This window comes from Thalassophryne amazonica, chromosome 17, assembly GCF_902500255.1.
Source record: "Thalassophryne amazonica chromosome 17, fThaAma1.1, whole genome shotgun sequence".
NCBI lineage: Eukaryota > Metazoa > Chordata > Actinopteri > Batrachoidiformes > Batrachoididae > Thalassophryne > Thalassophryne amazonica.
The window spans coordinates 17,001,638-17,015,922 of NC_047119.1; the positions used below are offsets into that span (position 1 = coordinate 17,001,638).

The 14,285-nt window shown below is 39.2% G+C and overlaps 1 protein-coding gene across 1 annotated transcript in view; it reads left to right on the forward strand.

Annotated features, from left to right (window-relative positions):
• Positions 1-14,285, forward strand: part of LOC117530054 (lipoxygenase homology domain-containing protein 1-like) — a 138,566-nt gene that overhangs the window by 67,071 nt on the left and 57,210 nt on the right. Inside the window, 4 exon segments of the mRNA XM_034192988.1 lie at positions 1,252-1,379; positions 1,487-1,604; positions 13,725-13,851; positions 13,854-13,901. Of these exon segments, the coding sequence (XP_034048879.1) occupies positions 1,252-1,379; positions 1,487-1,604; positions 13,725-13,851; positions 13,854-13,901 (421 nt within the window).

Sequence of the window (14,285 nt, forward strand, 5' to 3'; positions counted from 1 at the left end):
GCAAGGCATTAATTTTGTTGGTTTGGAACCAAGATTTTGCTCGTTTACTAGTTTGGTTGGGGTCATTGTCTTGTTGAAACACCCATTTCAAGGACATGTCCTCTTCAGCATAAGGCAACATGACCTCTTCAAGTATTTTGACATATCCAAACTGATCCATGATACCTGGTATGCCATATATAGGCCCAACACCATAGTAGGAGAAACATGCCCATATCATGATGCTTGCACCACCATGCTTCACTGTCTTCACTGTGAACTGTGGCTTGAATTCATAGTTTGGGGGTCATCTCACAAAAAGTCTGCGGCCCTTGGACCCAAAAAGAACAATTTTACTCTCATCAGTCCACAAAATATTCCTCCATTTCTCTTTAGGCCAGTTGATGTGTTCTTTGGCAAATTGTAACCTCTTCTGCACGTCTTTTATTTAACAAAGGGACTTTGCAGGGGATTCTTGCAAATAAATTAGCTTCACACAGGCGTCTTCTAACTGTCACAGCACTTACAGGTAACTCCAGACTGTCTTTGATCATCCTGGAGCTGATCAATGGGTGAGCCTTTGCTATTCTGGTTATTCTTCTATCCATTTTGATGTCTGTTTTTCCATTTTCTTCCACGCATCTCTGTTTTGTTTTGTTTTTTTTTCCATTTTAAAGCATTGGAGATCATTGTAGATGAACAGCCTATAATTTTCTGCACCTGCGTATAAGTTTTCCCCTCCAATCAACTTTTAATCAAACTACTCTGTTCTTCTGAACAATGTCTTGAACGTCCCATTTTCCTCAGGCTTTCAAAGAGAAAAGCATGTTCAACAGGTGCTGGCTTCATCCTTAAATAGGGGACACCTGATTCACACCTGTTTGTTCCACAAAATTGACAAACTCACTGACTGAATGCCACACTACTATTATTGTGAACACCCCCTTTTCTACTTTTTTTACTAACAGCCCAATTTCATAGCCTTAAGAGTGTGCATATCATGACTGCTTGGTCTTGTTGGATTTATGAGAATCTACTGGTATCTTCCCTTACCAAAAAATAGTACTGATAAGTATATAAAAAGTAAACTGGAAATATACTTGAAACATACTTGCATGTACTACTTTTTGGTAAGGGTTGTTTCCCATGTAACAATAAGAAATATACTCAAAACCTGGATTAATCTTTTTAGTCACATAGCACTACTATTATTCTGAACACTACTGTATGTGACTGGTAAAATGAGTCCAATATCTAACCCTGTGATGTCAGGTTATCTACAAGGTAACGGTGGTAACAGGAGATGTGCAGGATGCAGGAACAGACACTCAGATCTTTATGTCTGCATTTGGGGCCAACGGCAGTACAGAGGAGATGCTGCTGCACAAGAACGAGGACAGGTACAGCGGCCGAATTGGAACACATTGATTGAACAATTACAGATTTATACATAAAAAGCTTGTCTTCTTGTGTGTAAGATTTGTGTTGTTTGTGTGGTGGCTCACAGGTTTGAGCGTGGTCAGGAAGACACTTTCAACATGGAGATTGATGACATTGCACCACTGAGGAAGATTAGGCTTCAGATCGATGGCTCCGGCAGCCGGCCTGACTGGTTTCTCAATAAGGTTGGCTGATTGTGCATAAGTGTTCAAGAGATGGTTGTGCAATTTTAAAAAAGAAAAGAAATGAAAATTTGAGTATTTAAGGTATTCCACCAGTCATGTTGATGTTTGTCGCCAGTCTCACGCCCTACGTACAACTGAATAAGAGATGTTGAAGACCTTTTGTTTGCAAAATCAACGTACTTGGAAGCACGGTGGTGCAAGCAGGCCTCAACAGAATGTCACCAACTCAAAGCCATCCATGCCCCATTTTCCACATCGTAGTGGCTATATGCCCAACCATTGGGTCAATAAAGTAAATTCGCGAGCATATACGCACAACCACAACCGACTAATGAGCATGCTTGTAAGCTCACTTCCGGTTTCAACGCGGGAGGGAAAAAAAGCTGATATTTTCTCGCCGGCTGCGGGAGGGTTCGCAGCCCGCGGAGGAGCTGTGATCTAAAGTGGTTCTGTTTGGCTCATCACACCCAGGGACCAGTGTCAAACTAACACCATCTTACAGCCAACAAGCAGCATTTGGTTCAAAAACTGTTTTGTTGTCGTTAACAGGCTTCCGTTCAAAATGCGTATGAAGTTTGTCTGTTTTCATCCATTGCTGAGTTTTCGCAGTAATTAAAGACGTGCCATTAAATGTGTCAAACATACAATGAAGCCTTAAAAAGTGGTGTAAAAAAGTAGTTTAGATGCACAAAATGTGTCAAATACACGATCACGGTTTAGGCGAATAAGATAAGACATTATATTTATCTGCCCACTGGTTGCGCATGTAATGTTTAATGTATAACTTACAGTAGTGTTCAGAATAATAGTAGTGCTATGTGACTAAAAAGATTAATCCAGGTTTTGAGTATATTTCTTATTGTTACATGGGAACCAAGGTACCAGTAGATTCAGTAGATTCTCACAAATCCAACAAGACCAAGCATTCATGATATGCACACTCTTAAGGCTATGAAATTGGGCTATTAATAAAAAAAAAAGTAGAAAAGGGGGTGTTCACAATAATAGTAGTGTGGCATTCAGTCAGTGAGTTTGTCAATTTTGTGGAACAAACAGGTGTGAATCAGGTGTCCCCTATGTAAGGATGAAGCCAGCACCTGTTGAACATGCTTTTCTCTTTGAAAGCCTGAGGAAAATGGGACGTTCAAGACATTGTTCAGAAGAACAGCGTAGTTTGATTAAAAAGTTGATTGGAGAGGGGAAAACATATAAGCAGGTGCAAAAAATTATAGGCTGTTCATCTACAATGATCTCCAATGCTTTAATATGGACAAAAAAAAACAGAGACGCGTGGAAGAAAACGGAAAGCAACCATCAAAATGGATAGAAGAATAACCAGAATGGCAAAGGCTCACCCACTGATCAGCTCCAGGATGATCAAAGACAGTCTGGAGTTATCTGTAAGTGCTGTGACAGTTAGAAGACGCCTGTGTGAAGCTAATTTATTTGCAAGAATCCCCCGCAAAGTCCCTTTGTTAAATAAAAGACGTGCAGAAGAGGTTACAATTTGCCAAAGAACACGTCAACTGCCTAAAGAGAAATGGAGGAATATTTTGTGGACTGATGAGAGTAAAATTGTTCTTTTTGGGTCCAAGGGCCGCAGACAGTTTGTGAAACGACGACCCCCAAACTCTGAATTCAAGCCACAGTTCACAGTGAAGACAGTGAAGCATGGTGGTGCAAGCATCATGATATGGGCATGTTTCTCCTACTATGGTGTTGGGCCTATATATCGCATACCAGGTATTATGGATCAGTTTGGATATGTCAAAATACTTGAAGAGGTCATGTTGCAGACAAAACAGTCAGATTCTGTGGAGACTTTCAAGTCCAGACTTAAGACGCACTTATTTTCCCTTTCATATGGCTAGCATACTGGTACAGTTTTGTTTCACGCTTTATACTCTTTTAATTCATTTTATTAGTAATTGGAACGGGCCGCGGCCTCAACTTTATCTAAATTCTGGGTCTTTTAGTAAAGTTTAGGGCTAGCAGCCGGCGATCACCTTAGTATTTCTGATTTTCTTGTTTTTAATGCTGACAAATTATACAGTATTTCTTGTCTTTCTGATGCCTGATTCTGTTTTTTTTCTCTCTGTTTAAGGTGCAGCTCCATCCAGAGATGGCAGTTGTGTTCGTGTTGGCGATCATCCTGTCCTGTGCGCCAATAGCATTTCTTGTATATTCGTCCGTGAATTGTTCTGTAATTTATGTCTGTAGCATGGCCCAAGCAGAGGGTCACCCCTTTGAATCTGGTCTGCTTGAGGTTTCTTCCTCAGAGGGAGTTTTTCCTTACCACTGTTGCTCTGGGGGTTGGTAAGGTTAGACCTTATCTGTGTGAAGCGCTTTGAGGCAACTCTGTTGTGATTTGGCGCTATATAAATGAAAATAAATTGAAATTGAAAAATGTTGCCTTATACTGAAGAGGACATCCCCTTGAAATGGGTGTTTCAACAAGACAATGACCTCAAGAACACTAGTAAACGAGCAAAATATTAGTTCCAAACCAACAAAACTAATGCCTCACAGATGTAAATCATGAAAAATTGTGGTTATACAACTAAATACTAGTTTAGTGATTCACAGGATTGCTAAAAAAGCAGTTTGAACATAATAGTTTTGAGTTTGTAGCATCAACAGCAGATGCTACTATTATTGTGAACACCCCCTTTTCTACTTTTTTTTTTTTTTACTAATATCCCAATTTCATAGCCTTAAGAGTGTGCATATCATGAATGCTTGGTCTTGTTGGATTTGTGAGAATCTACTGGTACCTTGTTTCCCATGTAACAATAAGAAATATACTCAAAACCTGGATTAATCTTTTTTAGTCACATAGCACTACTATTATTCTGAACACTACTGTATCTGCCCAACGGTTGGGCGAATAAGGTAAGACATATTTATCTGCCCAACGGTTGGGCGTATAGGCGTTGCCTTTCCAGTTAGGTTCATAAGTATTTGGACATCGACGCAAGCTGCCTTTTTCCCTCTGTACTCTGTTGTAATGGTGGTTCATGTGTCTATGATGGGTTTGCATAACATTACTTTAAGCAGCCAATCACCAACATTCCTGAATCTTAGTTCAAGCCTGATTGTGTGCTTACATGGTATTTCAGTTGATGAGATTTACAGACTGAGTTTATCAGTACTTAACTCATGATTGAGCATTTCATTCTATGCCATAAAAGTACTCAAATACAATACCCAGACCTACATACTGCTAATCCAACTGTTATCCTGCAGAGCCGTCTGCTTGTGACCAGATTGAAGTAGCAAATATAATTGATAACGCTGAAGGTGATGAAAATGTATGTTTATTGAAAAATGGAGTGATATGTACCGTCTACCACTCATCATTCACAAGACCGTACGCACAACACGTAATTTTTGTTAAGGTACGTTCTGGAGTTTCAGGTTTGTTTGTTTTTTTTTTTTTGCAGTGCAAGAAAAATGGCTTTTTATATGTAACAAAGCAATATATTCCTGGTGGCTTCCAGTGGGATTCAAACACCAGGCCTCTCTCTCACAAGACAAATGCTCTACCAGTTCAACCAATGAGAAATCTAGATTTCACCTTGATATATGTTAAAAATAATTGGAAGCAAAATCAAAATTTGTTCAACCAGTTCAAAAATCTGCTCAGAGGGGCAGCTTGGAATATAGTGCATCACTGTAGGAAGCATTTGATTGATTTCTTCTGTGTTTAGTAATATTATTTTAACAGTGTTCTAGAATGAACTGAAGCCACTAACCGAGGCAAGGCTGGTAAAAATGCTTTGAACTTGACAAAATCATACCCAAAAATGTAGTACAAATGCAGGACCAACAGACTGGGAAAAACTCCTTTGTTCCTCAGACCATCAGACTGTACAACTCCTCACTCAGGGGAGGAGGAAGTAACAGGAAGACAGAGGACAGGAAGGAGAGGAACAGTAGTATAGTAGAAGTAAACCAGTAGTGATCAGAATGCCTGGTACTTTTATTGTGCATTGATATTCATATTTGCAAACTGTTTCTTTTTAACTTTCACTTTTAATACTGTGTGCTTCTTACCCTATGTGCTGCTATACAATGCTGCTGTAACCTCAATTTCCCCGATGGAGTCTTCCCAAGGGATCAATAAAGTTCTAGCTAATATAATCTAATCTCTATGTGTATCCGATTTCAGACTCAAACATCAAAATGAGTGGTTTGGTGCATTAAGTAAGATGTCGCATGTTATCTTGGGATCCATGGGTTCTAGATTGGGTAGTGTTTATAAAATAGGTAACTGACATTTTAAAATGGTGGTAATAAATTATGCAAAGTTTCTATAATGATCTTAACTGAAAGTGCAGGAAATTAAAATGAGAAAATTTTGTGAATCATTGCATTTATTATTTAGCACATTTTGTTGATGTCATGTTTTACAACTGGTAAGGTTGAGCTATTTCCTTTGTTCAGAGCTTGTCTGGTTACCAGGGACTGATTAATGGTGATATCAATGTCCATTGTACACTGTTGTTCCCTAATATCCCTAGAATTTCTCCAAAAACATTAGTCCTATCAACTTTCCGTCTTAGTTGAGTTCATCCTTGACAAAAAATACAATAAAAACACAATAAATCTCCCCAGTTTCTCCGTGACGGAGGTCACACACACAGGCCACCGGGCTTTTAATATATAGATGATTTACTGCCCCCTGCTGGAATGTGTGTGAGTCCAGAATTTTAATTATCAACATCCATTGTTCACTGTTACCTAATATCCCTAATTTCTCCAAAAATATTTGTCCTATCAACTTTCAACAGTTTTCCCGTGATCGAATTACACACACGCATACATGTACACAGAGGACACTTGGCTTTTTAATAGAGATTTACCTACTAAACATTACAGGTTTGTTTGTTCTTGTCAAGGTTCTTTGCTACAAAGAATAACCTGTACATCTTGTCAAAAAGAAAAAAGAAACAAAACAAAAAATGAAATCTGGCAGATAAAAGCAGAACAGTAATTGTCAGCTTCTTCCAAAATCAATAGCACAAAGCACTCACAGGTTTGTGTTTTTATCCTGCGGCTGTGTGCTGCAGGTCACAGGATCATTTGATCTATTATATCACAGACAATACACACACATGCATGCACATCTCTCCCTACAAACAGGAACAGTCAGAGCATGATTCACCCACCAACAAAGACAAGCACACATACAGCAGGGTTCAGAGTTCCTGGAGTGAGCATATTGACCCATCTTATTCATCGCATCGCTCTCACACACACACACACACACACACACACACACACACACACACACACACACACAATAATGTGTTCTTGCACCACTCAGGATAGAAACAAAACACAATGCATCCTACTCCATGTTTTCGATTGTTAACACACATCAGTGCATGTATGTGCATCTCTGCAAATTCATGTAACCTGCTGTGTATGAAAGCCTGTTTCTCTGTGTTCTTCTGTACTTTTTTCTTACTCCGCTGAGGCTGTGAAGACATCACAAGCAGGGATTCAAACCAGAATTTATTTTTGTCAAGCTGTTCATTCTCAGCAGAATGGGTATTTCAGTGTTTCTAGTTTTGGGTTCCACCTTAAAATGATCATTCCTGAAGTGGAAAAACCAAACAACATACTGATTTATAATGTCCCGTGTAAGGTTGTGTGGTATAACTACAGTAACGGCTATAAGTAGCTGGACTGATACAATTTTTGAAATTGTGCTTCTGCACACTACCAAAATGGGGTTGAAATCAAGATGCTTGTCAGCAATTTTCTTTAAAATATGTCAAATTTCACCTAGGTTTCCCCAAGGCAAATGGGCATTCAGAGCCTAGATTCTACCACTTCACCATGAATTTGTTGCATGTATGCAACCAACAAAGCTGAGCTATAAACAGTTTCTCCAATCCCTGCCACAGGAGCCAATAGCTCCTTAAGAGTTGTCATGGGTGTCTTAGTGGCTTCCCTCACTACTCTAGTTCTTGCAGTCACTCACTTTATGAGAACTGCCTTCTGCAGACAGATTTAATCATAAAACCGTATGAGTAACACAGTATCATACAGTTTGTATTTCTCAATGCTTGATGCAAAACTCCTTTTGATGCAAAGAAGTAGCGGGTGTACTTCAAGTCCCTCTGATATTCAAACTTCTCACCATGTCCCATAGTGGTGCAACTTAGCTAAAATTTCCATAAAAAATGTTAATTTTGTGATAAAAGCATGGAATTTGGCACACATATTCTAAGTTAACTAATGTTTATTTTCAGATATGGAGCCATCCTGGAGCTGACCTCTGAAGAGCTACAGGGGTCAATAAAGAATTACACAGGCATCAAAATTTAAAAATACTCCAATATTGTTGAAAATACCACATTTTTTGTCTGATCATAATGATTCCAAAATGGTATAGTTTGACTATCTATGACTGAATGTTCTGGAGTTATGGGGTAAAAACATGGTGACAAAAGGTCAGTTTCAGCTTGTACAAGGGTCAAAAGTTAAAATTGCTCCAAGTTTGTTAAAAAAAAAAAAAAGATGCAAATTATTGGTTAATAGCATTTTAAGAAGGAATAGTATGCACCATCTGTTATGCTTAGTGATGTTACGGGGTAACATGTCATACATCATAGAATCCAATGGATGTCAACCTTGTCTGACCTTACTTTGGAATCCAAGCATTCAGCAGTCAAAACTATTCCATTTATTAATCCTTTTATTTCAACCAATAATTTGCATCACTTTTTACTAAAATTGGAGCAACTTTAACTCTTCACCCCTGTACAAATTGAAACTGATCTTTGTCACCATTTTTGCAGTTTTTACCACATAACTCCATAACATTCAGTAACACATAGTCCAAACTATGCCTTTTTGGAATTGTTATGATCAGACAAATAATGTAGTATAGTATAGTTTTCAACATGACTGGATCATTTTAAAAACTTGACCCCTGTGTAATTCTTTATGTGTGCCAAATTCCATGCTTTATCACAAAATGAACAACTGTTTTGCTATGCCACCCCACTACCAGAGTGTAAGCCCAGATATCTAATTTCCACCGCTTGTACCCATAACCTTGTTGCAGTCATTACCCAAAACGCATGGCCAACAGGTGAAGGTAGGATCATAAATGAACTGGTAAATTAGAGTCTCACCTTCTGGCTCAATTCCTTCTTCACCACAAGTGTGGTACAACTCCTGCAATACATCAGATGCAGCCCCAATCCATTGACTGATCTCCTCCAACTCAGCCCCACTTAGGAACAAACCCAGAGACACAAACACCTTCACTTGGGACAATAACCCTCCACTGGCACAGAGGGGACAATCCACCTTTTTCCAACAGAGGACAATGGTCTCAAATTTGGAGGTGCTGATCCTCATTCCAGTCACTTTACCCTCAGCCTCAGACCTACTCAGTGAGCACTGACGGTCACTTTCTGGTGAAGCCAACAGAACTACATCATCCACAAAAAGGAGAGAAGCAATTCCAAGGTCAATGAACTGTATAACCTCCAGTCCCTGACTGTGCCTTGAAACTCCATCCTGAACATCACAAACAGTTGGTGACAAAGGATTATAAAAATGTCTATTGATACAGGCTATACCCCTCCCCAACAAAAGTATACTTAAAGTTTATTTTATTAAATCTCAAGTTTACTTACATGTAAGTGTACTGTTTGAATACGTGTTGGGACTAAATTGGCCCTCTTTTTAGTTTATAAAATGTAGAACTAGTAATAACTACAGGTAACGTACTACAAGTAGAGTTGTGAGTTACCCAAGTATACTGACACTTGCCTGTATACTGTCAGTGTAACCCAATATATACTTAGGCTATATACTTCAGCTTTCGACTGTCCTTGTGAGAATCCATCAAATGTATTTGGTGTAAATGTGTGTCGTTTCTGGTTTTCATTTCATGAACTGGTTCAAAGCCTTGGTCACAATTTGTCTCCACAAGCACTCTGATGTTTCAGGTCTTGCTGAAACTCTACATATTTAGAAATTGCCTGCCTAGTAAAAGAGCCATATGGCTGCAGAGTAGCTCAGCAATCAGGAACAATTAAAAAAAAACAAAAAAAAAACACTGTGTGGGACTCAGTGAGAGTGAACATCTCTTTGACTTGACCCTGCACAGGGCCTAGTGCGTTCAGCATCACAAGCAGACACATTAGCTTTAGATTGCTGCTTCTTTGTATGGAACTCAATGCACCAATGAGCCACGCGGTGCACCAATCAGCCTGGTGGTGTGCCAGCATAGTAATCCTCCCAAATAACAATGCAAAGTCAACCACTAATACCAGTGTGGCTGCCTGAACCAAGTCTTTGTGATCATGAATTGCCTCACAGATCTAGTGGTAAGAAACATGGGATTAAAAATTGTAATATATTAGAATTACTAATGTATGAGGCTGTACTTGTTATAATGCCCAAAGGATTTTTTTTTTTTGTTTATTAATAACAGAGTTCAAATTCATATTAAAAAAAGAATCAAAGAAGTGATTTAATTGTAATCAGGACCAGTCAAGAAACAAGGTGCTATACAGTGGTATGCAAAAGTTTGGACACCCCTGATGATTTTTTATAAATCATTGTTGTTTGGATCAGCAATTTCAATTACATATATCATATAGGAGATAAACACAGTGATACAATATTTGAAGTGAAATGAAGTTTATAGGATTTACAGAAAGTGTGGAATAATTATTTAAACAAATTAGGCAGGTGCATAAATTTGGGCACCCCAACAGAAAAAATACATCAATATTTAGTAGATCCTCCTTTTGCAGAAATAACAGCCTCTAAACACTTACTATAGCTTCCAATGAGAGTCTGGGTTCTGGTTGAAGGTATTTTGGACCATTCTTCTTTACAAAACATCTCCAGTTCAGTCAGGTTTGTTGGTTTCCGAGTATGGACAGCCCACTTAAAATCACACCACAGATTTTCAATAATATTCAGGTCTGGGGACTGAGATGGCCACTCCAGAACGTTGTACTTGTTCCTCTGCATGAATGCCTTAGGAGATTTTGAGCAGTGTTCAGGGTTGTTGTCTTGTTAAAAGATCCATCCCCGGCACAACTTCAACTTTGTCACTTATTCATGAACATTGTTCTCAAGAATCTGATATTGACTGGAATCCATGTGACCCTCAACTTTAAAAAGATTCCCAGTACCTGCACTGGCCACACAGCCATACAGCATGATGGAACCACCTCCAAATTTTATTGTAGATAAGTGTTTTTTCTTGGAATGCCATGTTCTTGTTCAGCCAGGCATACTGCCCCTTGTTATGTCCATTAACTCAATGTTAGGTTCATCAGTCCACAGCACCTCATTCCAAAATGAAGCTGGCTTGTCCCAATGTGCTTTAGCAAACCTCAAGCGACTCTGTGGCGTGCACACGGAAAAGGCTTCCCCTGCATTACAGCATCTCTTTGTGCAAAGTGCGCTGTATAGTTGAACGACGCACAGAGACACTATCTGCAGCAAGAGTTGAACGATGCACAGAGGACACTATCTGCAGCAAGATCATGTTGTAGGTCTTTGGAGCAGGTCCTGTGGGTTGACTAAGACTGTTCTCACCATCTTGGCTTCCGCTTATCTGAGATTTTTCTTGGCCTGCTGCTTTAGGCCTTAACTAGTACTGTGCCTGCGGTCTTCCATTTCCTCACTATTGTTCCTCACAGTGGAAACTGACAGCTAAATCGCTTGAGATAGCTTTTTGTATCCTTCCCCTAAACCATGATGTTCAACAGTCTTTATTTTTAGGTCATTTGAGAGTTGTTTAGAGGCTCCCATGTTGCCACTCATTATAAGAGATGCAAACAGGGGAAACATTTGCAAATGATTCACCTGTGTAAGGAGGTCAAGGGTCAATGAGTTACCAACCAATTTTGTGTTCCAATAATTAGTGCTAATGTATTTAAATCACTAAAATGACAAGGGTGCCCACTTTCTGTAAATACTAGAAACTTAATTTCACTTCTCAAATATCAGTGTGTTCGTTGCTATGATATATTTACTGAAATTTCTGATCCAGACAACCAATGATTTATAAAGGAAAATTTTGAAAATTATCAGGGCGACTTATCAGAGGGACCCAAACTTTTGCATACAACTGTATCCAGCTCCATGCTAATATGTAGGAAAATGGCAAATTTATGGAAATAAGCTCAGCTTTTTCATTGTTCCTGAACTTGACTGCAAGACAGGTGACTCTGTGGGATAGGAATTAGAATACCAATCTATCTACCAGGATTTGATTCTAAGCATATGATTTCAGGCTACCTGTCAGTCTCCTTGGATAAACATTTCATCTGGATTCTCTCAGTCAAACGAGCTGTAAATGGGTACTGAACTTGCATGGGGAAGTAACCTGTGGTGGACAGGTGTCCTGGCCATGAGGAACTGTTGATTTCATGCTACAGTATCCTGTATCATATTTGGGTGTCAAAATCCAACCCCTCATCCACATCATGACAGCTGGGCAACAGATCAAGTAGAGGTTTAATATGGTGAGGAACTTGTGTGCCCAGTGGTTTCTGCAGTAACCATGAAGGCCCAACAGGAACCCTGAACACGACAGCTAGCGGGGCTCTGGTGAAACAAGAAGTCCTCAATGGCAGATCAGGTGGAGGAGGTGATGGCTTGTAACCCAACAGATGTGAAAGTGGATGGAGGCTGCAGCAGGTCCTTAGATGACCACCTTTGATCTTGTTTCACAGATTGACCAAGCTTCCAATCTTCTACCTGCACACAGCACAAACCATGTCTTACTGCTAGTTTCCACCCAAAACTCAACAGTTTCCACACACACCGACCCACACTGCATCAATAGAAAATTCTTTCAGCTTCTCCTTTTTTACTTGGGCTTGCTTAACATAAAAATTACAACTCAAGGCAAAAGTCAGTAGACTTTACCTTACTGTTAACAGTGTTATATGTGACATATCTCAAAGTGAATTTATCCTTCATAATCCTTCTGTTGATGCATTTAATGCACGCTGGTCAGTGAACCATCTGCACACATGCACATGACTTCAGTGCACAACGATGAACTAATATACAAATAATGAATGTTTATGAGTTCAGTGGTATGAATGTTTCATGAGGTGAAAGCTGGAAATGTTCCATTCAACGATGGCGGAAGACGAACATTGGTGGAACATTCCACTGAATTAATATTCATTCCATTGAAAGAATGAAAAAAAAGAAAAGAAATATTCATTATTTGTTTTATATAACGGCTAAAACAGATCCTTGTCATTTGATATTTTATTAATTTCTAATCAACAGAAATGGGACTTATATTTTGGTGTTCCACTGGTGCTTAACAGTCCAACACAAACTTTAAATAGGAGTCCAAAATTGCGACGATGTAGCCTGTGATGCCGTGCATTGACTTTGTGCATTTCCAGAAAAAAAAAAAAAAAAAAAGAGACTGTAGTTCCTCAGTCCATTGAAAAATTACATCACATATTTGTCCAGCTTTTCATCCTAACAGCTCTTTTCTTCTCTTTGTTTTTTTTTTGTGTGTGTGTGTTAGAAGATTTAGCACCATCAACTAGCTCCTTCAAATCACCGTCCGCCAGCAAAACAAACACTACTACGTTTAGCTAAACGCCGCCCCTGGTAGTGTGAGCATGCGCGGTGGTCGGGGCATGCAATAGCACATTTCATATAGCACCAAAATTGCACGCTAAAAAAGAACTATTGCATGGTCAATGAAACATTAATAATCCATGTCACATGACATACAAGCCACCAATCAAATGAGAAGGATCCATTCAGTCGTTATATTAAACTTACTGTGGCAGCACAGAGGCTTAGTGGTTAGCAGTGACTAAAACCTATTTTAGTCATGATGATAGGTATCACTCTGATTGTAATTACGTGTTTCTTGATTTTTTTTTTTTTTTATTATGTAATGCAGAACTAAGTGGTTGTGGAAACAATTTAGCATTAAAAACCCTGTATGTTTGGTAACTTTTGATATAGTGAGTCATTCAGCCATTACAATAAAAAAAATTATCTGGCTATTATATTAACGGTATGTCTGTTTTGTCATCTCTAGAGCTCATCTAATGGCGTGACTGAAGTTTCAACTCTATGCTTCAGGTGATCATGCGTAACCGGACCACAGAAGAAGTGTCTATCTTCACCTATGAAGACTGGCTCTCCAAAACACGTGGACCCAAGAGGACCACGATTTGTGAGATGGCTGCTGTGGTGGATGAGGAGACAATGTGGAAATCACTACTTACATCATCCAGGTCAAGACCAGTGATATTTCAGGTGGGTCATCATAGCCGGTGACTATTGCCAGTTCTCCAGGATGACTGCCTGCTGGGGCAAGAACAAATTTCAGACATGTACAAGAACTGGGAAAATTGAAGCATTTGTCCATAAATGGCAAATTTTGAAATATGCATTACATCTAACATCTGGCTTGGGAACACCTCAGGAATCCTCAGTAGGAGTAGAAGACCTGTCCAAGGGTGGTGGGGTGAGCTGCTTGGCTTACTTCTAAAACAACCCAGACCCAGATAATGTGTCACCAGCCCTGCATAATCAGTAAATTATTATTAAGAAAAAAAAATGGCACTGAATATCAGCTGTTAGTTTTAGCCTTGAGTTTCACCCTTCAAGACTGCTGGTGTTGTTAAAATGAGAAAAGGA